Source organism: Capra hircus, chromosome 6 (genome assembly GCF_001704415.2).
Source record: "Capra hircus breed San Clemente chromosome 6, ASM170441v1, whole genome shotgun sequence".
NCBI lineage: Eukaryota > Metazoa > Chordata > Mammalia > Artiodactyla > Bovidae > Capra > Capra hircus.
The window spans coordinates 84,609,403-84,634,420 of NC_030813.1; the positions used below are offsets into that span (position 1 = coordinate 84,609,403).

The following is a 25,018-nucleotide window of genomic DNA, read 5'->3' on the forward strand; positions in this document are numbered from 1 at the left end:
TTTTTTAGCTGGAGTTTCAATATTAATCTCTCAGAAATTAATAGAATGAACAAGGTAGCTTTTTTACCACCCTGAAGCCCTCTCCCAAGTTATGAACCAAGTGGCAAGAATAACAGGAAAAAAAAAAGAGAGAGAGAGATGGTCAACAGTAAAAGACTCTAGAAAACAAACAGAAAAACAAAAAAGGAGAAAAAGAAAAGAAAAAAAAATTGTCATATTGAACAAAGAGAGTTTGCTTTTAAATTTATTTTAATTAAAATATACTTTCATGGTTCATAGCTACTCTTTTTATACATGTTGCAAACGAAGGATCTCCACAGAAGCCTGTATGAACAAAGCAAAATTAGTTTACTTGGTTTCTGTAAGTCAAAAAGGTGTTGTTTTGCCTAATGTTGCTTATGGTGAAAATTTTAAACAATGATTTCAAGAGTTGATCAAGACGCCATGACAAATAGGAGACTCTAAACCATGCCTAAATTCAGACCAGATTTAATTCACAGCTACATCCCTTCCACAAAATATAGAAAGGAAGGCATATACAGTGTGTTGCAACCAACTCTCAGAAGGTATTGGTTCTAAGTCTCCTAGAGTGCTGTTTGCTAACCTGCAGTGGACAAGGACCTGTTTTCTCAATTCCAGAAAGTCTGAATGACTAAAACCAAGAGTGTTGTGGTGTGGAGAGATAACCATGTTGTGGGTGTGAGAAATAGAAAACAAATAGTAATGGTACATTTTGATAGGAACATTTTCTTCAGTTAGGCTTTTCTCGACTAAACACGAGATCTTTTGTTTTGTCTAGTCGAGTCTACTCAAAGTTCATAAATATTCCCTCAAGAACACAGGTGTTTTTTTTTTTCCAAAATATTTATTATACACACCAATTTAAAATACACGTTAAATAAGGTTTAGGAGTACGAGGCAAAAATGACCTAAAACAGGGTCTATAAGATGCTTTCCTCTTAGATACCAGTCTTTGAGGCAATCCAGTTGCGGTAGGCAGTCACTCGTGTATAGACTCCTGGTTTATTGATTGTCCCACATTCTGCTCCCCAGCTCACTATTCCAACAAGGTACCAAATATTTCGAGAGTTGGGATGAACTAGTGGTCCTCCAGAGTCACCCTAAATAAAAAATATTTGCCATTATGAGAATTTACCTCCAGATACTTTACTTACATAAAGTAGTAAGCCCAGATGAGTTTGTGGTTCATGCTTCATAGAGACTGTCAGAAGGTGTATGATGTAAGTCTAACCTCAACTGTGATGGACTAGCCTATGTATTCACTGGGGTTCTTTGGGGTAAATTTGAGTCTTAAAGCATGAACTGATAAGCATTCCATGAGAACGCTTTGGGAGACATATATTATGGATATACTTGAAGTAGCAGGCTTCATATCTGAGAAATGTAACAAAACTGTAGCCATGAGGCCTCAAAGTGAAAGAAATAGTCTAGAAGTAATTTAAACATTTCTGAGACTGAGAATTTAGTGAAATATTGCTTAGAGTATTGCTTGGACTGTGAGGCTAGGCTAGTTTGGTTTATATACCTGTTCTCCCACATGCTAGCTTTGTGCCCTTTTGCAAATTACCTTCCTCGGCCTCAATTTCCTCATCTATAAAATGATAGTAATGATAGCATCTACATCACAAAGTTGTGATGAGGATTAAATGGATTCGTATTTGTAAAGGACTTCAGTCAGTGCTTAACTCAGAGTAAGTCCAACATGTGTTTATTAAACACTTATAAACACATGTAGCATATAGGGGAGAATTACTTTAGTCCCAGAGCCGAGAGGGAGTTTGACTGGATTGTAAAGATTAAATTAACTGAAGCACAGAATTACTTTCATATTGATAATCTACATAAAATAGTAGTTGATAATATACTATATGGTCATTGTGAATAATGCCCGGACTTACCTGGCATGCATCAATAGTTCCTTCCATGTACCCAGCACATAGCATTGTGTCTTGTATCACCCCATCATATGCTTCCTGAGCATTACAAGTGTTTGTATCAATAATCTTCACAGGTGCTTTCTGAAGTAATACTGGGTATTCACCTAATGGACACAAACATTATCAGCAAAAGAGCTGCTTTGTAGCAGAGCAGGATGGAAAACTAGCTTTGTTCTCTCTTTATAAGACTTACATTTGACTCTGCCTATTCTAAGAGTGAAAAAGCCCCTTTCCATCACTCAAACCAAAGAAAAAGAAATTTGTAAAGAATTGGGCTTCCATGGTGGCTCAGATGGTAAAGCGTCTGCCAGTGATGCAGGAGACCTGAGTTCAATCCCTAGGATGGGAAGATCCCCTGGAAAAGGGAATGGCTACCCACTCCAGTACTCTCGCCTTGAAAATCCCATGGATGGAGGAGTCTGGTAGGCTACAGTCCAAGGGGTTTTGAAGAGTCAGGCATGACTGAGCGACTTCACTTTCACATTCTAAGAATGAAAAAGTCCCTTTCCCTCACTCAAACCAAAGAAAAATAATTTTTTAAAGAATAATTTGAAACATCTTTCTAATGCTGTCTTCATTTGTCCTTATTTCCCTTCTTACATCTTTGCAGCAGCACCTTTTTAGTTAGGTTCTCCAGGTCAAGGAGTTTCCTCTACCAAATTGGCCTCCTTGGAATGTTCCAAATCAAGGGTTTGCAAAGTCATAACTTCATATGCACCTTCCTCGAACAATTTCCTGGAAGTACTGGGCCTCCAGGGGTAAATGATCCTTTTGTTCTATCCCTAGATCTTTTTTTTCCTTGTTTCTTTCATATCTTGCATATTAAGTTCCTACTCAAAACTTAACTTACCATCATATGAAAGTGCTCCCCATCCTGTGACAACAACTCCTTCACCTGGTGGAAAAATCTGTGTGGCTTCAGGAAGACAAACTGAATGGACATCATTCTTAAATAAAACTTTTTCAGTAAGCAATATAACTGCAATATCATCATGAAGTTCACCCCTGATGTAGTTTTCATGAATAAAAATTTGCTGAACATAGTGTTGCATATAGGGGCGATTTACTCTGGTGCCAAAGGTCACAGTATAGTTCCTTGGATCTTGTGAACTAAAAGAAACAAAAATTATGTATTTTGCATTTATTTCAGAAAAATAGAGGTACAGGCTGCATCTGTTATAGTCTTTTCATGACATTAATGACAATTTCTTGCTTTGCAATCCATTATCAGTGATACAATCTGATTTTTAAATTCACTTGAAAAATATTCGAGTCCCTATACCTACACTATGTTAAATGATTAAGCTGTAGAAATTAAATGGTTCATGCCTTCAAGAAATTTAAATCTAATGAAAGATGGGCATGAACACAAAAAGTTATAATTGCCTAAACTGTTGTGTGACCACAAAATAGGAGGACTTAAATCTGCATGCTCTAGGGACTGGCAGATTTCTTAGAAAAAGTAGCCTTTTGATGAGACTATAGAGCTAAGTCATACTCGCCTAAAAGACAAGGAGAGAAGGAGACAGGCAGGTGCAGAGTGGGAAGCAGGTTTGAAACAGAATTATGTGTGATAACAATTGCAAATCATTTGGGATGTCTGGAGTATGAAGTGATGAGAGTTAAGAATCATGTGAGAACTAAAATGTCAAGAATGAATGACTTTTTCCAATCTTACTGATAAGGTAGGAAAGCCTTAGATTGGCTTATCATATGATTTGTGTTTCAAACCAGAACACTTGAGAATGAGAAGGAATCCTATTGATGATTACACTGGGATAACAGGTGTATACTGGAACATTAGCCTCCCTCAAAGAAAGTGTTAGTCACTCAGTTGTGTCTGATTCTTTGCAACCCCACGGACTGTAGCCCACCAGCTTCCTCTGTCCATGGAATTCTCCAGGCAAGAGTACTGGAGTGGGTAGGGGTTCCCTTTTCCAGGGGATCTTCCCAACCCAGGGATTGAACCCAGGTCTCCTGCATTGCAGGCAATCTTTAATTGTCTGAGCCATCAGGGAAGCCCTAGCCTCAGGCAATATGATGAACTTACTTTTTAAAGCAGTGAGCTGCAGTCACCAGGTATCTGTCACTGATCAAAGATGCCCCACAGTAGTGCCGGCCATTCTTTTTGAGACTTGCTTGCCAGGGCCACTCTCCTTCCTGAGCAGTGGATCCATCCTTGATTCTATCATATGTAGCAGACATCCTTGGTCGTCTCCCACAGCCTGTCAGAAAGAGTCAGTGTTATACTGTTGAGAATAGCAAGATCCTGTTTGATTACAAAACTGAGATTGAGCTCAGTTATTCTTGTGTTGTTCTATCTGACAGTGTCTCTCACTGAAAGAAACAGAATGTAATCTACACAGGAATCACTAGCAACCCCTGGATCACCTTCCTACCCATCATACTATCTCCAAGACTTTTCAACACTTGGAGGATATGGAAACTGTGCAAGGTGGATAAAGACACCATTAAGTACATGGACTCTGCAACCAGACTCCCTGGTCTGAATTCCGGCCCCATCATTTACAAGCTGGATGAATTTGAGGAAATTGCTTCACTTCTTTATGCTTCAGTTCCACATCTCTAAAGTGGAATAATAATTTTTGTTGTTCAGTTGCTAAATTGCATCTGACTCTCTGTGACCCCATGGACTATGGTTGGCCAGGCTCCCCTGTCCTCCACTGTCTCCCAGAGTTTGCTTAGATTCATGTCCATTGAGTCAGTGATGCTATCTAACCATCTTATCCTCAACCATTCCCTTCTCCTTTTGCCTTTAATTTTTCCCGGTATCAGGATCTTTTCCTATGAGTTTACTCTTCACATCAGGTGACAAAATACTGGAGCTTCCACTTTTCAGCATCAGTCCTTCCAAAACAAATAATAATAATACTTATCTAGGATTGCTGTGAGGATTGAATAAGTTACATGTAAAGCAATTAGAACTGTGTCTGATTGAGAATAACAAATCTTGATCGATATGCTTTACATCATCACAAACATTTAATTAAAAAGGATCTGAACTTACGGTTGTTGATTATCTTTTCAGCTTCGACCTTACTGATTTCTGAAATAGAAGAAAAGGCTCATTGTAAATTTAATGACTAGCATTAGTCACTGACCCTGGGGCTGGTGATGGTAGGTCCAGAGAGAAATAATTTTGAATCTCAGGATAAAAAGTTTCAACAGAAGGGAGAGAATATTGGCTTATTTTGAATTGTTCTTTTACTATATATGAACGTGTGCTATGGAAATACTATCTTCATAGTTCCACATGAGAGACTTCTTTTTATTTAATTGGAATTGTATTCTATATCATCCAAAGTGGAAAATTACTAGTATATTTCCTTTGAAGAACAGGAAGACCTCCAGGTGAACCTGATTCCTGTCAGTAAACAAAAATAACTTTTAAAAATTGACTTGTCTTATAATGGCTGATCGAATCCTATTTCTGCAAGTTATAGGAGATCATGAAAAGAATACAAGAATACATCACAACTGTGAGGATTGTTCAAAGTTTTGCTATTTAATTTAGAATAAAGAGCAGCTGTGTTCCTGAATAATCGCAGCCCACACTTCAGGCAGCAAGAGCCCTGGGGCTTCAGGAACTCAAGGGCAGGGCCCCCAGCCCAGCCTGCCCTGTTGTCACGGGGGTGTGTGAACCCAGAGCCTCCTGTCTCACTCATGTATACCCGTTTAGCATTCCCTCCAGAGAGGGTCCTCCTGCCCCCAATCTAGGTAAATGCAGGATCCACCTTTCCCACCAGGGCTGCCAAAACTGGTCTGCTTTCCCCACCAGAATGATGTTGTTACTGTGAACCAAGGAAACAGGAAAAAAGGTACAGTCTCTATCCTCACAGAGAAGGCGATGGCACCCCACTCCAGTACTCTTGCCTGGAAAATTCCATGGATGGAGGAGCCTGGTAGGCTGCAGTCCATGGGGTCGCGAAGAGTTGGACATGACTGAGCGACTTCACTTTCACTTTCCCTCAGAGAACCAATTTTAAGGTGTGGCATTATTATGATCGAAGCGTGTTTTAATAATGAAGAATACAAATCTTGCTCTGACATAAAACCGTGACTTATTCATTAAAAAAATGAGAATCAGCTTTGTGCTTGGTGCTTGTGATATATGCTCAGGATAAAAAGGTGAGAGTAACACTACTTCCATCTAGTACATAAGCTTACCCTTAAGTGTAAGCGAATCAGGATCTGTAGTCAAGGATCCTGACTGGTTCCTCAGCATTTGACGTAAGATGATTTCAATTCCTCTTCTTGTGTTTTCCTTCATTGATTTGGGCGCCTTGAATACCAGCCATATATATGCTGTCACGCTGTTGTCAGCAGGACTAAAAACACAGTAAAGGTTTCACATGTTGCTAAAAATGAACATTTTGTATTTATTCCCTGACCTCTTGTATCTTCACTTCGGTTCTTTTGTAGGTGTCTGTAGAACCTTCACTTTAAGTTACTTACAGGATCATCCAGCTGCCTACCTTTGCTTCGGTGACAGTATGCATACAGCTATTCAGTTTGGAAGACAAGTAGTTCAACACATCTAAAAATGTAGGAAAGGCTTGAGGCACAGAGTAGAAGTATCACATAAAAACCGGGATCATTTATTCCTACATTCATCAGTCATTTATTGAGCTGCCATGAGAAGTGACTAAGTGTTATGGGGTGATAAAAGGGTGACTATAACAGAGTTCCTACTCTCAAGAAGTTTCCAGGTTTCTAAGAGAGATGACATCTATACAAATGACTATAATAAATGAGGCAAAGCAATAAGATGTTTATCTTATCTGCAAATAAGACAAGTCATGGTTTACTTAAAGTATCAGAGAAATTTTTATTGAAGAGGTAACATACACACTAGACCTTAAAATATTTTTATCACTATTTCATCATCAAGCAAAAATTGCTATCAGGCAGAACAAAGGAGGAATAGTACTGCAGAATAACTGGATAGCAATAATATTAATTAGCATTTACTGGGTATCTGCTGTGTTCCAGGTACTACATTATCACATTTATTATCACACTTAGTCTCCACAACAACCCTGCACCTTAGGTGTCATTACCTTCCTTTTGCAGCCAAGGAAAACTTGAGACTTTGAAAGTCTACCTAATGTGCTCAGAGGCTTCCCTGGTGGCACAGTGGCAAAGGATCTTCCTGCCAATGCAGGTTTCCTGGGTTCAGTCTCTGGGTTGGGAATATCCCCTGGAGAAGGGAATGGCAACCCACTCCAGTATTCTTGCCTGGAGAATTCCATGAAGAGGGGAGCCTGATGGGCTAAAGTCCATAGGGTCTCAAAGAGTCAGACATGACAGTACACAAACATGCAATGTGCTAAAGATTACACAGTAATTAAACTAAGATCCAGATACAGTACAACTGACTCTCTAACCCAAGCTCATTATACTATGCACTCTGTCTCTATGCCCAGTTGGCCAGTGACAACAGTGTCTAGGAGACTGAGCTCAGATGGAAGAGGATTTGAATGCTAGCCAAGGGGCAGCAATAAAGAGAAGTTGTTGAATAAAACTGCTTGTGGAAGATTAACCTGACCTATGTTCAGGACAGATTTGGTTGGTATTGGAATGCGGGTGGGGGCAGTCCAAGAGGCTGGCTAATAGATTTGTAAGAATTGTCGAACATCTCTGAGGTTAGTGCCTGAAGTGGTATTATTATGCTTTAGATCTTTCTAATGAATGATTATCTTTTGGTATATAAATATATAGTCATTCCTAGGTAGCACTCAGTGAATACAAGTTTGATTATAGTAGCAGTTGAAAGTCAAAAGTATTAAGACGCTCAATCGTGTCTCTTTGTGACCCCATTGGCTGTAGCACACCAGGCTCCTCTGTCCATGGAATTTCCCAGGCAAGAATACTGGAGTGGGTGGCTATTCCCTTTTCCAGGGGATCTTCCAGACCCAGGGATTGAACCTGGGTCTCCCACATTGCAGGTAGATTCTTTACTGTCTGAGCCATCAACAAGGTGTGCCCAGATGAAAACCTCAGACCTGTAGCCTCTCCATCACTTTCTGTGGGCTCACATTTCCTTTAGATACCTGAAGTTAAATGTGTGGGAAAACCAAGCAGAAGCTTTGGGGTGGTTGCAGTTCTCTTTGAAAGACACCCTTTAGTGTTAGCCTCCCACTGTTTCCAATACTAAAATCAATTCCCAAGATTAATTCAAGTTGAGCTTTTGAACCATTCTGCAATTCTAGGAGTCCCCTTGAGCTCCAGGAGCAGCAGAAGGGCAGACATAGTCTGGTAGCCTTGATTAAGGTAAAAGCAATAACAGCTTTCATTGGAAAAGTGTTTACTTGCAAATATTTCCATACACATTATCTTCTTTGATCTTGAGTATAGTTTTATGGGGAATGCAGTGTATCTGTTAGTTATCACTATTTACAGACAGGGAAGCAGAGTCAGAGTGATGTAGTGATTCACTCAAGACTCTAGGGTTACTAAGTGGCAAAGTTGGATTAACTCCTATTCTAGAGCTCCATTGGACTTCCCTGGTAGCTCAGCTGGTAAAGAATCTGCCAGCAATATAGGAATCCCAGTTCAATTCCTAGATCAGGAAGATCCCCTGGAAAAGGTATAGGTTACCCATTCTAGTATTTTTGGGCTTCCCTGGTGGCTCGGACAGTAAAGAATCCACATGCAATGCAGGAGCCCTGGGTTTGATCCCTGGGTTGGGAAGATTCCCTGGAGGAGGCCATGGCAACCCACTCCAGTGTTCTTGCCTGGAGAATCCCCATGGAAAGATGAACCTGGTAGGCTACAGTCCATGGTGTTGCAAAGAATCAGACACAATAGTGACAAAGTACAGCACACAGAGCTCCATTAGCTAGTCTATATTTCTGCAAACTCTTGCAGAAAACACAGCACAGCTATTTTGCTTCTTGTTGTGGCCACTAAAAGGATTTCCTTCACATCAAAGTCTGGTGTAGATATGCTTTTTTCTACCATAAAAGAACTCTAGGGCAGTTCTCCAAGGTGTTTAGCTAACTTGCAAGAATAGAAAAACATGAAAAAACAGGATATGTATTTATGTTACAGCTAAATAAAAATGTTATACCATCAAACATTGGTCTAAGAGACCAGTTAGTATTTGCTGAACATAAAAACTTTAAATATTAGAGAAATGATTCATATGTGATTTAAGAAATAATGTATTCTCAGTGTCACTAAAAATGAACTTAACTAAATAGCTCAGACTTTCCTTTAGTTGTACACTAAACAATTAGCCTGATATTTAGCTTAGGATGATGTCATTCATTAGTAACTTACTGGCTAATGATTGTAATATGTCAACAGACTCTTTTTATAGTGGTATTTCAAATATAATGATATATGTGATAGGTTGATATCTTTTCTAACAGTTATTAGTTACTTACACGAGTGTGATGACTTGAGAATTGATGTATTGTCTGTAAATGCTAGAACTCTGAAAGGCATCAGACATCTGTTAAAGAGAACATAGAGTCAAACATCAAATTCCAGTAATAAATTTATGTTTCAGAGAATTAACAATGAACTAAATATAAGAAAATACTAATTTACCTTCGTCTCAAGAATTTTGCTAAGATAGTTATTTTCTTGTGATGTCTCCTTTTCATAATTTCTATTATATGGGATATTCAGCACTTTAAAGCTACCTTGGTAATAGTAGGTCTTGTTTTCTGTGAGATAAGGAAATGATCCAATGATTATTTTAGTGAAATGAATTTCAAATCCAAATATAAATTACATGGTAATAGCAAATATTAATAGTAAATAATATGTTCATATTAGATATTTATAAACCTTGTGAACCTTTCTGGGGCAGTTGATTAGATAAACTAGGCTTTGCAGAAAGTATTTATGAGACCAATAATGGAGCAGATCTATACCAGACAAAGGTCAAAAAGAAGAGTTACATCTTGATTGAGACAGATGAAAGTGAAAGTTGCTCAGCCAAGTCCAACACTTTGCTACCCCATGGACTGTATGTATAGTCCATGAAATTCTCCAGAATACTGGAGTGGGTAGCCCATTCCCTTCTCCAGGGGAATTTTCTCAACCCAGGGATCAAAACCTGATCTCCCACATTGCTGGCACATTCTTTACCAGCTGAGCCACAATGGAAGCCCAAGAATACTGGAGTGGGTAGCTTATCCCTTCTCCAGAGGATCTTCCCAACCCAGGAATTGAACTGAGGTCTCTTACATTGCAGGTGGCTTCTTTACCAACTGAGCTCTGAGGAAACCTAGGACATGCTATAAATGATATCTGTCTAGAATAATCAATTTTTGGAGTATAAATAAAAATTGTTGGGACTTCCCTGATAGTCCAGTGGCTAAGACTCTGTGTTCCCAATTCAGAGGCTCTGGGCTTGATCCCTGATAAGGGAACTAGATCCCACATACTGCAACTAAAGATGTTGCATGCTGCAAAAAAGATCAAAGATCCCCATGTGCTACAACTAAGACCTGGTACAGCCAAATAAATAAAATAAAAAGTAAATATTTTAAAAATTATTACCATTAAGCATCTACTATGTGAAGATATTTTATAAAAACCATGTGAAGAATACCCATTTTTCAAGAGAAATGTGGTCTCAGAGATATTCAGATATTTACCTAGCATCACTTAGCTACTAAAAAGAGCCAAGTATCAATACCTGAACTCTTGACCTCTTGACCTCTCTGACCCCAAAGCCCACATCTAATCCATTATATTTCCTTCCTAAATTTTATAGATATTATGCTGTTTGATATATAATGCATCTTACCCCTAATATGTGATAGACAGAAACATCTAGGAATATGCTAGATAATGGATAGTAGTGCCTAGCATAGAGTAAACACTAAAAAAATGTTAACATTATTTTGTAGTATGATCATTGCCTTTGAAGATTATCTTGTAGGAGACAGGCTCCAAATGGATAAAAGCATACATGAGATACTAATAAGGATATAATTAGATGATAAATTTAACTGTTAAACAACAAGTTCTGTATGAATATAGAAAGGCAGACACCATGTTAAAATAAAACATGAAAGAGGAAAACAATAGAATGGGAAAGACTAGAGATCTCTTCAAGAAAATTAGAAATACCAAGGGAATATTTCATGCAAAGATGGGCTCAATAAAGGACAGAAATGGTATGGACATAACAGAAGCAGAAGATATTAAGAAGAGGTGGCAAGAACATACAGAAGAACTGTACAAAAAAGGTCTTCATGACCCAAATAATCACGATGGTGTGATCACTCACCTAGAGCCAGACATCCTGGAATGTGAAGTCAAGTGGGCCTTAGGAAGCATCACTGTGAACAAAGCTAGTGGAGGTGATAGAATTCCAGTTGAGCTATTTCAAATCCTGAAAGATGATGCTGTGAAGATGCTGCCCTCGATATACCCACAAATTTGGAAAACTCAGCAGTGGGCACAGGACTGGAAAAAGTCAGTTTTCATTCCAATCTCAAAGAAAGGCAATACCAAAGAATGTTCAAACTACCACACAATTGCACTTATCTCACATGCTAGTAAAGTAATGCTCACAATTCTCCAAGCCAGGCTTCAACAGTACATGAACCATGAATTTTCAGATGTTCAAACTGGATTTATAAAAGGCACAGGATTTGCCAACATCAAGTTGCCAACATCCGCTGGATCATCAAAAAAGCAAGAGAGTTCCAGAAAAACATCTATTTCTGCTTTATTAACTATGCGTGGATCACAATAAGCTGTGGAAAATTCTGAAAGAGATGGGACTACCAGACCACTTGACCTGCCTCTTGAAAAATCTGTATGCAGGTCAGGAAGCAACAGTTAGAACTGGACATGGAACAAAAGACTGGTTCTAATAGGAAAATGAGTATGCCAAGGCTGTATATTGTCACCCTGCTTATTTAAATTATATGTAGAGTACATCATGAGAAATACTGGGCTAGATGAAGTACAAGCTGGAATCAAGATTGCCGGGAGAAATATCAATAACCTTAGATATGCAGATGACACCACCCTTATGGCAGAAAGTGAAAAACTCAAGAGCCTCTTGGTGAAAGTGAAAGAGGAGAGTGAGGAAGTTGGCTTAAAGCTCAACATTCAGAAAACCAAGATCATGGCATTTGGTCCCATCACTTCTTTGTAAATAGATGGGGAAACAATGGAAACAGCATCAGACTTTATTTTGGGGGGCTCCAAAATCACTGCAGATGGTGACTGCAGCCATGAAATTAAAAGACACTTACTCCTTGGAAGGAAAGTTATGACCAATCTAGAAACCATATTAAAAAACCTTACTTTGCCAACAAAGGTCCATCTAGTCAAGGCTATGGTTTTTCCAGTAGTCATGTATGGATATAAGAGTTGGACTATAAAGAAAGCTGAGCGCCAAAGAACTGATGCTTTTGAACTGTGGTGTTGGAGAAGACTCTTGAGAGTCCCTTGGACTGCAAGGAGATCCAACCAGTCCATCCTAAAGGAAATCAGTCCTAAATGTTCATTTGAAGGACTGATGTTGAAGCTGAAACTCCAAACTTTGGCCACCTGATGCGAAGAACAGACTCATTAGAGAAGACCCTGATGCTAGGAAAGATTGAAGGCAGGAGGAGAAGGGGACAACAGAGGATGAGATGGTTGAATGGCATCACCAACTCAATGGACATGAGCTTGAGTAAACTCTCGGAGTTGATGATGGACAGGGAGGCCTGCCACGCTGCAGTCCATGGTGTTGCAAAGAGTCAGACACGACTGAGCAACTGAAATGAACTGAACTGAACTGATGCGTTGTCATTATAAATATGGTGGAAATATTTTACAATGAGAAAAGTGATAGAAAAAGAAGTTGAAAACTTCTCAAAATGCTGAAAATGTGTAGTTATAAATAATCATTTGTGAGTGAACACTGTTAATTGTTGTTAGCTGGTCTGTGGTCACGGATCATTCATCATAGAGATCAGGCTTTGCAATGGTAGTGTACTGGGTTTTATTATAGGTAGCAAAAAATAGACCTTGAAGCTGTTCAATTTATTTTTCATAATTCATTGTTCACAATGCATCCTTTAGTTCTTTATTTAGATTTCTAAATATCTCTACTTATTATAATAGTCAGTCATGACTATTCTTCAGTTTGAATCAATAAGTTGGCCAGATCCAAATTGATTTTATTACAATTGCAAGGAGCACCTTCCCAGAGCCAGTGGATAAACTGGAACATTTAATATCTAAGATATTTAAGGCTGAGAAACTATACCCTAGAACAAGGAAATCAATTCTTTTTAAAATTTCATTTATTTATATTTGGCTGCTCTGGGGCTCCATTGCTTCAGGTGGACTTTGTCTAGTGTGGCAAATGGGGGCTGCTCTCTAGTTGTTGTGCTGTGTGTAAGCTAAGTTGCTTCAGTCGTGCCAGACTCTTTGAGACTCTATGGACCATAGTCCACCAGGTTCCTCTGCCCAAGGGCTTCTTATTGCAGTGGCTTGTCTTGTAGTGTGTGGGCTCTAGAGCACAGGCTCAGTAGTTGTGGCCCATGGGTTTAGCTGCCCCATGGCATGTGGAATCTCCCAGACCAGGGTTTGAACCTGTGCCCCCTTTATTAGTAGGCAGATTCTTAACCACTGGACCACCTGGGAAGTCCAAGGAAATCATTTCTTGAGTATTCTATTCTTACTTTAATTCTATGCAAGAAGCCTAATATACCACTGAGATTGTTCAGTATGCTAAAATCACTGTGAATATAGCCTTTGTACTCTGTGGATACCTGATGAGATGAAAACAACCCCTTGGAGATGAAAAATCTAAAACACATATTTGCACCTTATGATTACATTCTCATCTCTAAAGTAGTCCACATGCAAATATGAATTGAGAAAGATAAAGTGCAGAAAGATTTATTTTACAACCTTTCCATGACTTGATTACTTACAACTTATTTCTGTATAGAAACCCTGCAATTTACACACACATGGTTTTGAAGGATTGGATTTTGGTTTTTTGTTTGTATTTTTTGTACTGAGTGCTCTAGGTGCAATAGAGTTTAAGGGAACATTTCCATTTAAGGCTTTGGGAGTAAAAGAACTACAACATTCTCCTTTCTCTAAGCTCAGAAAAGACCAAAAGACAAGGGAAGGCTGAATTTAAAGAGCTCTAAATGATTGAAGCAACTAGATCCCAGTGTCTCCCCCAACTGCTAAATTTTCTGGATTTAGTGAAACTGAGAAACACTGTTGAAAGCGTGTGCACATTCTAAAAATGTACATGCTGAACTCTTCCCCTACTCCATTTTATTTTTCCCCAGCCCAGAATATGCTTGTGTAAAACAAATGAAGTTTCTCTACACCGAGGAATTCCGACCAGTTCAAGAAAAATATCTAAATGTACCGGTAACTTGAATTCTCTCAACAAAACCACCTAAATAGGACAGTCTATAGTTAAAACCATTGTCAACAGATATCTCTTTCATAGTGAGCTTCAGTCAGCTCTTTAATCTCCAACCTTAAATATTAGCAGACACTGAGCTGAAAGATTAACATATACTTGAGACAAGTATCTAATATGAAATATTGCCAAAATAAACAGAGAAAACATTTGAGGAAAGAGACTAAAAACTAAAACAGATTATTATATTCGGACAAAATTTTGTAAGAAATAAAACCAAGATGTTATATAAAGCAATAACCAGATAATTAAAAGCAGTTATACATATAATTGTAGAAATAAAGAATTCAGTAGAAGTTTGGAAGATAAACTTGAGAAAATGACCAAGAAAGTCATTTTTAAAAATACTAAGGGATGGAAAAAATAGAAAGAAGCAGATAAGAAAATTAGAGACTACATTTAGGAAGCCTAATATCCAAATTACAGGAGCCCCAGAAAGAGGGGAAAAAGGCTAGAAATTATCAAAGAAAAAAATCTAAGAAAAATTTCAGGAACTGAAGCACATGAGTTTCTAGATAGAAAGGACCCACTAAATGCCAGCACAATGAATAAAAATAAGATCTAGATTATATCAAATTACCATAAAATTTCAAAATACTGGGGACAAAGAAAAAAATCCAATAAGGTTTCAGAAGATGGAAGAATAGAAGAGTTATCACTCAAAAGTTTGGAATCAAAATGTCATCAGAATTCTTGGCAGAAACTATAAAAGCATGAACATTATAGAGCTCTAACTTCAAAATTCAGAAGGAAAACATTTTTCAACCTAGAATTCTACACTGTTAATTAAGGTCAAAAGTAGATTATGATATTTTCAGTCATGTCAAAATGTAAACTTCCCTGAAAGTTTCTGGAACATACATCCCACAACTAAGTGAAAGTGAAATTTGCTTTCTGACTCTTTGAGACCCTGTGGACTATAGTCCATGGAATTCTCTAGGCCAGAATACTAGAATGGGTAGCCTTTTCCTTCACCAAGTGATCTTCCAAACCCAGAGATCGAACCCAGGTCTCCTGCATTGCAAGTGGATTCTTTACCACCTGAGCCAGAAGGGAAGCCCAAGAATACTTCAGCAGATAGCCTATCCCTTCTCCAGAAGATCTTTCTGACCCAGGAATCGAACCGAGGTCTCCTGCACTGCAGGAGGATTCTTTACCAGCTGAGCTATCAGGGAAGCCCACAGTTAAGTGAATAAAATAATAAAAAAGAAATCCAGGCATTAGGGGGTTAAACACAGTTGACAGTTGAAAATAACTCCTAGAAAGTTGCTAAAGGGAAATTCCAAATCAACAACCATGTAGCCAGGGAGTGAAGAAGTATGAGATGAATAGTAGAAAGTAAACAGATATCAATAGCTGAAAAGTCCAGGTATAGAAATGTTAAGAATCAAAGAATTGAAAATGGTTGCTCTGAGAAATGCGAAATAAGGGTAGCAGAGGAGGGTCCGCTTTTTTATAAAGAGCTGTGACAGTTTGATTCTTAAAACTAAAGCATATGAAGCTTAGGAGGAAAAATAAATCCAAGCATAGCAAAGTCATGGATAAAGGAGTAATGGTGAGCATATGAATATTTGAATATGAAAATATATTCATTCAAAACTCCAAAACTGTAGTAATTATAATTGTAAACCAAAATAAAGTGCTATAAATGTTGACAGTGAAACATAATAATATTGGTAACAAACTGCTGGGAAGTGTGACAGACAAATGAGAGGTCTGTGTGCCTATTTTTAAACTTTCATAGCAGGATATGAATAACATAATGTTTAAAGTTAAAACACATGATTTTTAAAAATGACTCCACTTCTCTCTTGTTTTCCAAAGTCTTTCTTAAAACGTATGTAGAGAAGACTTTTTATTGTTAATATCTTTGGTATCAAGAAACAAATAGTCAAAATTCAGTATTCTTTGATTTCTCTTCATCACATGGACTGTAGCCTACCACGCTTCTCTGTCCATGGGGTTTTCCAGGCAAGGATCCTGGAGTGGGTTGCCATTTCCTTCTCTCTTCATCACATACAATGAGTATAATATTTTAATTATCAATATAAAATAACACCCTTGATACCATCTTGGTAGATTACTTTTTCTGCCTATCTACCAATTTTCCATGCTCTCATGTCTTTATGTAGCATACATTATGCTGGTAAAGAATTCTGGTGGCTCAGCTGGTAAAAAAATCCACCTGCAATGTCAGAGACCTGGGTTGGGAAGATCCTCTAGAGAAGGAAAGGGCTACCCACTCTAGTACTCTGGCCTGGAGAATTCCATGGACTGTGTTGTCCATGGGGTGGCAAAGAGTCGGACACAACTGAGCGACTTTCACTTTTTACCAATTATCTATGCACTCATGTCTTTATAAAGCAAACATTATGTTGCCTGTGCATATTCAAAACAATGTCTGTAATACACTGACAAATGTTGACAACGCTTATTTCTGGGATCTTGGGTCATTCATTAATGGCCTTTCTAAAAAGAGATTATTTGTTGTTTGCAATTGTTTCTTTGTCTTGTGGTAATAGAAATGAACAACAAACTTAAACAACAAACTTAAAGAAATAGAAATGTATTCATTACCAACCTACTGCCAGAAAATGAACTAGGAGACCAATAGTGGTTCCTAGGATTGCCACCACTCCAAACACAATGAGGAAAATCATCCACAGTGGAAAAGATGTCCGAGAAACTGTCACTGGTCTGCAAGTAAAGAATATGAATAAGAAAGGCGTATTAGAAAAGTCAGCCATTCCAAATCTTTATTTATTTTCTCTTGCTCACCCCTAGAATATCCATACTCTAAACACATTAGTACCAAAAGACATTTGAAGATGGGAAGGAAGGAAAGAAGAAAGGATGGAAGGAGAGAGGAAGGAAAGAAGGAAGAAAGGGGAAAAAGGAGGTGAAGCCTATGAGCTTACCTTAAAGCTTATGACTGAACCTCTCTGGATCTGTGCTATGAAATTATTTTTCAGGAGTTATGATGTTTGGTACCAAGTTACCTTTACTTAGACTCTAGTTCCCTCCCTTGATCAATGGGTAGTGGAAAAAGGTAGTAAGTGAAGACCTTGCCAGGTAGGGGGGGGCCAGGAGGAGAAGAGAATAGAAATGCCTTAGGATTTCTTGATGCCTAAGTTTATTATAATTTTTATCCTATGATCATGATCCTATGTTATTTACTATGTCCTTATTATATAAAAAGAACACACACAAATATGAAGTGCCATATTGGATCAGAGCAGTACCCATCTCACTGCTATCAATCTCAAAGCTTCTGTGGCAAAGATCTAAAACATAGCTTTCTTTTAAGAGTTTTCCTATTTCATTGGACTAGCCCTACAAAAGAATTTGATACTGATAAAATACGGTTTTAAAGTCTTTACTTTCACTTGTAGTGTTTCCTCTCTCCCTCTTGGTCTTTCATCACTCAGAACTCTTGTGCAGCCACAGACTACCTAAAATTTCATCAAATGCACCTTCAGAGGCAACCGTGCTTTAAGATTCCCCCAAGATCCCCCAGGCAATCAGATTATTGCCTCACCCTGAGAAGTTACTCACTAAACTAGGGCTTGAACCTTTCCTGGCTAACTAGCAGTGCTTAGAAACAATGGCTTAATCCTTTGAACTCTTTCAGTTTAAGACTTCACACAAGTGTCAGAATGACGGAGAAGGAGGAGGTGCTCTATAAATAAAAATATTACCTACCCAGCATAAAGGTGATGACTAACTTACAGGCAAAATGAAACAGAACAAAACAATCTTTTTGTTTCTTCTCCACTTTTAAGTGTGTGTGAACACTCTTTCCTTAACTCAGGGTTACAAATATAATATTTTTAATAAAAAAAGAAATCACATAACAGTATTTAGTTCAAGAAAAATATTCTTAGCATGCTCATCACAGTGAGCATGCTCTTTCTTTTTTAAAAATTAAAAATTTATTTCATTGAAGTATAGTTGATTTACAATGTTGTGTTAATTTCTACTATACAGGAAAGTGATTCAGTTATACATATATATACATTCTTTTCATATTCTTCCAATATGTTTATCAGAAGATATTTAATATAGTGTCCTGTGCCACACAGTAGGACCTTGTTGTTTATCCATTTTATGTATAATAGCTTGCATATGCTAATCCCAAACTCCCAGTCCTTCTCTCCAGTACTCCCCTGACTGAGCATGCTCTTTCTAATTATATTTTTACATGAATTTATTTTTATTTTATTTTGGAGCATAGTTAATTAAGAGTATTATGTTAGGATGCACATTTTTTAGAGAAATATTTCTGTAAAGTATGAGTTTGTATTTCAGTTATCCTAATTCATAATGTTATAAATATTATAAATTAGGATCAGTTAATTTTGGTATATTGTATACATTGCAATGAAAACTCCATGCATGTTTTTAAAAGGTTGGCATGAATAATCATTGTTCACATGAAGTAATAATCTAATTAGATATTTGAGGTAACACATGTCTATACATAGTTACATTATTCTAGTTTATGAACATTTTACAGATAAAAATACATAATTTTATATATTATTCTATAGAGAACCCTTATGAAGCAATGGTACTGTGATATTCAATGTTATATACATGAAAACACTTCAGAAATCACAGATATTAAACAAAAATGAAGGATTCATAATCATTACCACCAATAACAATTTAATATTAGCTTTATGAGAGAAAAAAATTCTCTCTCTGCTTCCTTCTCTCCACTTTAAAATAGTCACACATCGATTTAAATGGCAAGGAAATCCAAAAAAGAGGGGATATATGTAGATGTATAGCTGATTCGCTTTGCTGTACTGTAGTAAGTAACACAACATTATAAAGCAATCATATTCCAAGCATTTTTTAAATAAATAAAAATATAAAATAGATAACCAACAAGAGACCTGCTGTGTCAACGAACTCTGCTCAATACTTCATAATAACCTAAATGGGAAAATAATTTGAAAAAGAATAGATACATGTATATGCATAACTGAGTCACTTTGCTGTACACCTGAAAGTAACACATTATTAATCAACTAAATACTCCAATATAAAATTTAAAAAAGTTTTAAGTAAAAAGCAGTTACACATTAATATTGTTTTTAATTCACAGAATGTTAAGCTGCATGTTAGCTTTTTGAAGCACTCCCCAAATTGCTAAAAAAAAAACAAAACAAAACAAAACTATAGATCCCAGGTACAACATGTAAATAATAGGGTTGCCCCCAGGCAGGAAATCCAAACTGCTGTGGAAAAATTATGAATTCCCCTCAAACTCAATTGTTTTACTGCAAACCTTGGGTGGGAGTCATAGTGGGGAAAGTGTTACTTCTTTCTATGTCAGAATTAAGCAAGTCTCCACTTACCTGTGCATATTGTACTGATACAACGGCTGTTGATGTTAGTAAAGATAAAGGAAACTTCTGCACTTCTTTTGTCCTGATCAGTGGTTCTCAGGTAAATGTACTAACCACAGTGATACTTGGGATCTTAAGGGCTGGGTGCAATAGCAGAAAGCAATTAAAAGGAAACTTGTTTAACAAGTGTTGATGACAGCTTGGATCTGTGATTTAAAGGAAGAAATGAAAATTCTCTTTGAGTTGGATACTAAGACATAGACATAATGTGGATTGGTCATCTGACAGGTCCACCCAAGAAATATCACCACAAATTGGTGAATCAGTGTTCTGACTCAGATTCCATCCACCCCTTTTCTGTGATACTGTGGTTCTTCTTCAGTGAAACCAACTGTACCTACCAGAGCAGTCTCTGACAAAGGACTTAAATGTACATTGTGGGTTTGTTTTTTTGATATAATTCTGTTACAGTATATACACTACCATGTATAAAACCGATAGCTAAGTAAGAAGTTTCTATATAACACAGGGAGCTCTGTGATGACCTAGAAGGGTGGGATGGGGACGGGAGGGAGGCTCAAGAGAGAGGAAATATACGTATATATATGTATAGCTGATTTACTTCATGTTATAGCAGAAACTAACACAAAACTGTAAAGCCATTATACGTCAATTAAAAAAATAATTTTGCCACAGCACTACTCATTTGAAACACACTTAATCTAAAAATTCTCCCTGGATTCTCTGCACATTTTTGAAGGAATGGATTTACTGATGGAAGTGGGTTTTGGTATAGGATTTATCAGTTCTATTTTGATGTCTTTATGGGAAGTGGAGTTAACTAATCTAGTCAAGCATTATTTTACTAAGTGAATCAAGAAAATAGTAAATACTTAACTCAATATGAGATATTTATGAATGCTGTAAAGAAAGTAAAGCAGAATAATTGGGTAGAAAATGGTGGAAGGCTATCTTTATGGTGATCAGAAAAGGCCTCTCTGAGGAGGGAACTTTTGAACATGGACCTGAATGATAATATTAATAGGTACGACTCATCTTCCTAAAACATATTCATAACATTTCTTCATTTAAAAATCATCAAAACTCTCACTTGCTTTCAGGATAAAATAGAAACCTTACTGGTTAATATTCAAGGTCCTTAGAATGCCATTTCTTTTTACCAATACTGTTCCATTATAGCGTGCTCTAACAGGAAGGGCATGACCTCTGTTCCAAGGCCAGGATCACTAGTAACTAGTTATTTGGCATAAATCTTTATGAGCTTCCCTTTTCTCTTAAGTAAGAATGGAATCTAACAATATTGTACATGTAAGGTAATTGGAGAAGGAAATGGCAACCCACTCCAGTATCCTTGCCTGGAAAACCTCATGGACAGAGGAGCCTGGTGGGCTGCAGTCGATGGGGTCGCAAAGAGTCAGGCACGACTGAGCGAGTAACACTAACACTAAGGTAATTGTTATCAACTGAGACCATGTAGGCCAAGTGCTTGACACAATGTACAGGACATTGTATTATCTTCACAATGACTTTACCTAAAACTTGACTTTCCTTGAGCTATTTCTCACAGTTCTATTCCTTGAATGGCTTCCTGGGTAGCTCAAATGGTAAAGAATCTGTCTGCAATGCAGGGAAACCTGGGTCAGGAAGATCTCCTGGAGAAGGGCATGACAACCCACTCCAGTGTTCTTGCCTAGAGAATTCCATGGACATGGACAGAGGAGCCTGTTGGGTTACAGTCCATGGAGTTGCAGAGAGTTGGACATGACTGAGCAACGAATACACACACATTCCTTGAATGGCAAGTGCTTTCCTACCTCTAAGATTAACACACCCAGGATTGCCATTTCTACCATCTAATGTTTATCCATGCTTCATGGTCCAACTTAATTACTATGACCTTCATAAACCCTTCCCTGGAATTATTAATCTTTAATCTAAACCCTTCTCTTTAATCTTTTCTTATGGCCCATAATATTTACTATGATCAGTGCTCATTTTCAATTTAATAGAAATTATCATATTGATTTCTATTTGAATATGTTCTGTGGAGGGTTCTATCATACCAATGAAAATATAAGTTACTTAAACCTGAAGGCAAGAACTATAGCTTATATTTGTTTTTCATAATGTTTATCAAAGTTCTTAGTATCCAGTAGATGTTCATCAAATAACATATATGCTTAGATAAAATGATTAATACCCCAAAATAGGTAGACCTCCTAAAAATTAATAAAATATTTTTTAAATGTAATATGGAATGTAGATAAGATTTTAACAGAGCATTCATGGAAGAAATAGAGATGGACATTAACATAAAATATGCTTAATATCATCCATGAATAATTATAGAAGCACATTAGAACAATTAAATAACACTACTAAAATTAAAAATTAAGAATTCTATTTCAAAATGAACTCATATATTTACTTTTATTTTTTATTTTTTAATATAAATTTATTTATTTTAATTGGAGGTTAATTACGTTACAATATTGTATTGGTTTTGCCATACATCAACATGAATCCACCACAGGTATACACGTGTTCCCCATCCTGAACCCCCCCCCACCTCCCTCCCCGTACCATCCCTCTAGGTTGTCTCAGTGCACCAGCCCCAAGCATCCAGTATCATGCATCGAACCTGGACTGGTGATTCATTTCATATATGATATTACACATGTTACAATGCCATTCTCCCAAATCATCCCACCCTTACCCTCTCCAACAGAGTCCAAAAGACTGTTCTATACATCTGTGTCTCTTTTGCTGTCTCGCTTACAGGGTTATTGTTACCATCTTTCTAAATTCCATATATATGTGTTAGTATACTGTATTGATGTTTTTCTTTCTGAGTTGCTTCACTCTGTATAATAGGCTCCAGTTTCATCCACCTCGTTAGAACTGATTCAAATGTATTCTTGTTAATGGCTGAATAATACTCCATTGTGTATATGTACCACAGCTTTCTTATCCATTCATCTGCTGATGGACATCTAGGTTGCTCTCATGTCCTGGCATGTGGGATTGCTGGGTCATAAGGCAGTCCTCTTTCCAGTTTTTTAAGGAATCTCCACACTGTTCTCCATAGTGGCTGTACTAGTTTGCATTCCCACCAACAGTGTAAGAGGGTTCCCTTTTCTCCACACCCTCTCCAGCATTTATTGCTTGTAGACTTTTGGATTGCAGCCATTCTGACTGGCGTGAAATGGTACCTCATTGTGGTTTTGATTTGCATTTCTCTGATAATGAGTGATGTTGAGCATCTTTTCATGTGTTTGTTAGCCATCTGTATGTCTTCTTTGGAGAAATGTCTATTTAGTTCTTTGGCCCATTTTTTGATTGGGTTGTTTATTTTTCTGGAGTTGAGCTGCAGGAGTTGCTTGTATATTTTTGAGATTAGTTGTTTGTCAGTTGCTTTATTTGCTATTATTTTCTCCCATTCTGAGGGCTGTCTTTTCACCTTGGTTATAGTTTCCTTTGTTGTGCAGAAGCTTTTAAGTTTAATTAAGTCCCATTTGTTTATGTTTGCTTTTATTTCCAATATTCTGGGAGGTGGGTCATAAAGGATCCTGCTGCAGCAATCAGAGCAGAAAAAGAAATAAAAGGAATCCAAATTGGAAAAGAAGAAGTAAAACTCTCACTGTTTGCAGATGACATGATCCTCTGCATAGAAAACCCTGAAGACTCCATCAGAAATTACTAGAGCTAATCAATGAATATAGTAAAGTTGCAGGATATAAAATCAACACACAGAAATCCCTTGCATTCCTATACACTAATAATGAGAAAATAGAAAGAGAAATTAAGGAAACAATTCCATTCACCATTGCAACGAAAAGAATAAAATACTAGGAATATATCTACCTAAAGAAACTAAAGACCTATATATAGAAAACTATAAAACACTGGTGAAAGAAATCAAAGAGGACACTATTAGATGGACAAATATACCATGTTCATATATTGGAAGAATCAATATAGTGCAAATGAGTATACTACCCAAAGCAATCTATAGATTCAATGCAATCCCTATCAAGCTACCAATGGTATTTTTCACAGAGCTAGAACAAATAATTTCACAATTGGTATGGAAATACAAAAATCCTCGAATAGCCAAAGCAATCTTGAGAAAGAAGAATGGAACTGGAGGAATCAACCTGCCTGACTTCAGGCTCTACTACAAAGCCACAGTCATCAAGACAGGATGGTACTGGCACAAAGACAGAAATATAGATCAATGGAACAAAATAGAAAGCCCAGAGATAAATCCATGCACCTATGGACACCTTATCTTTGACAAAGGAGGCAGAATATACAATGGATTAAAGACAATCTCTTTAACAAGTGGTGCTGGGAAAAGTGGTCAACCACTTGTAAAAGAATGAAACTAGAACACTTTCTAACACCATACACAAAAGTAAACTCAAAATGGATTAAAGATCTAAATGTAAGACCAGAAACTATAAAACTCCTAGAGGAGAACATAGGCAAAACACTCTCCGAACTCTCTTATATTGATGGTAAGAATTAGAATTGAGTCACCAACTTTAGAGAGTAGCTTGACATCACCTATTTAATTTTAACACTGTATTCCCTATGGGCTAGAGTCAGACATGACTATACACACACACACACATTCTGTATAAATAAGCAGTTTCACTTCTAGGTATACATCTAGATATCTATCCTGGCACATATACTGAAACAGGAGTATATAAGGTGATTTATTACAGTTTTCTCAACAGAAAAGATAGAAACAAAATATTCACAGATAGAGCAATGGTTAAACTATGGTGTACCTATATAATGCAATATTGTTTGGCAGTTAAAAGGAATGAGGTTATAATTGATGTGGTGCCTTATTCACCATTCTTTCTAGGTCCCTTTTTATTCTGTAGAGACTGGAAAGCTTAAAAAGACACTTCCAAGACTCCCTTGCATTTAGAATTCTGGATGCAAAATAGATTCGGCCAGCTAGATGCACTTGTATGAAACTTGAAAGGGAGAAGCAAGTCAGATGCCTTTTAAGGCAAAAATGAGGGTGTCTTGGGATTCATGTTGATAAAAGGTCATGGGGATATTCTGTTTCTTGCAGCAGCATTCTACTTTCTATTCTCCAGCTTCCTAGGGTCTAAGAAACAATTTGAGAGTAGGCAAAGACCAGACCAGCTTATGGGTGTCAGGTGGCTGTAGTAGTATCATTGCTGCTAGTGTCTTTCTGATCCCTGAATCTTAGCTAT

At 37.3% G+C, this 25,018-nt stretch overlaps 1 protein-coding gene across 1 annotated transcript; it reads right to left on the bottom strand.

The window, feature by feature from the left end:
• Positions 242-19,975, bottom strand: LOC102185728 (transmembrane protease serine 11B-like protein). Its single transcript, XM_005681662.2, has 10 exons — positions 19,767-19,975; positions 16,982-17,097; positions 9,537-9,655; positions 9,371-9,438; positions 6,147-6,307; positions 4,987-5,025; positions 4,009-4,183; positions 2,809-3,068; positions 1,920-2,062; positions 242-1,121 (listed from the first exon to the last, which is right to left on the bottom strand). The coding sequence occupies exons 1-10, from the start codon at positions 19,772-19,774 to the stop codon at positions 960-962; spliced, it is 1,251 nt and encodes a 416-aa protein (XP_005681719.2). The 5' UTR covers positions 19,775-19,975; the 3' UTR covers positions 242-959.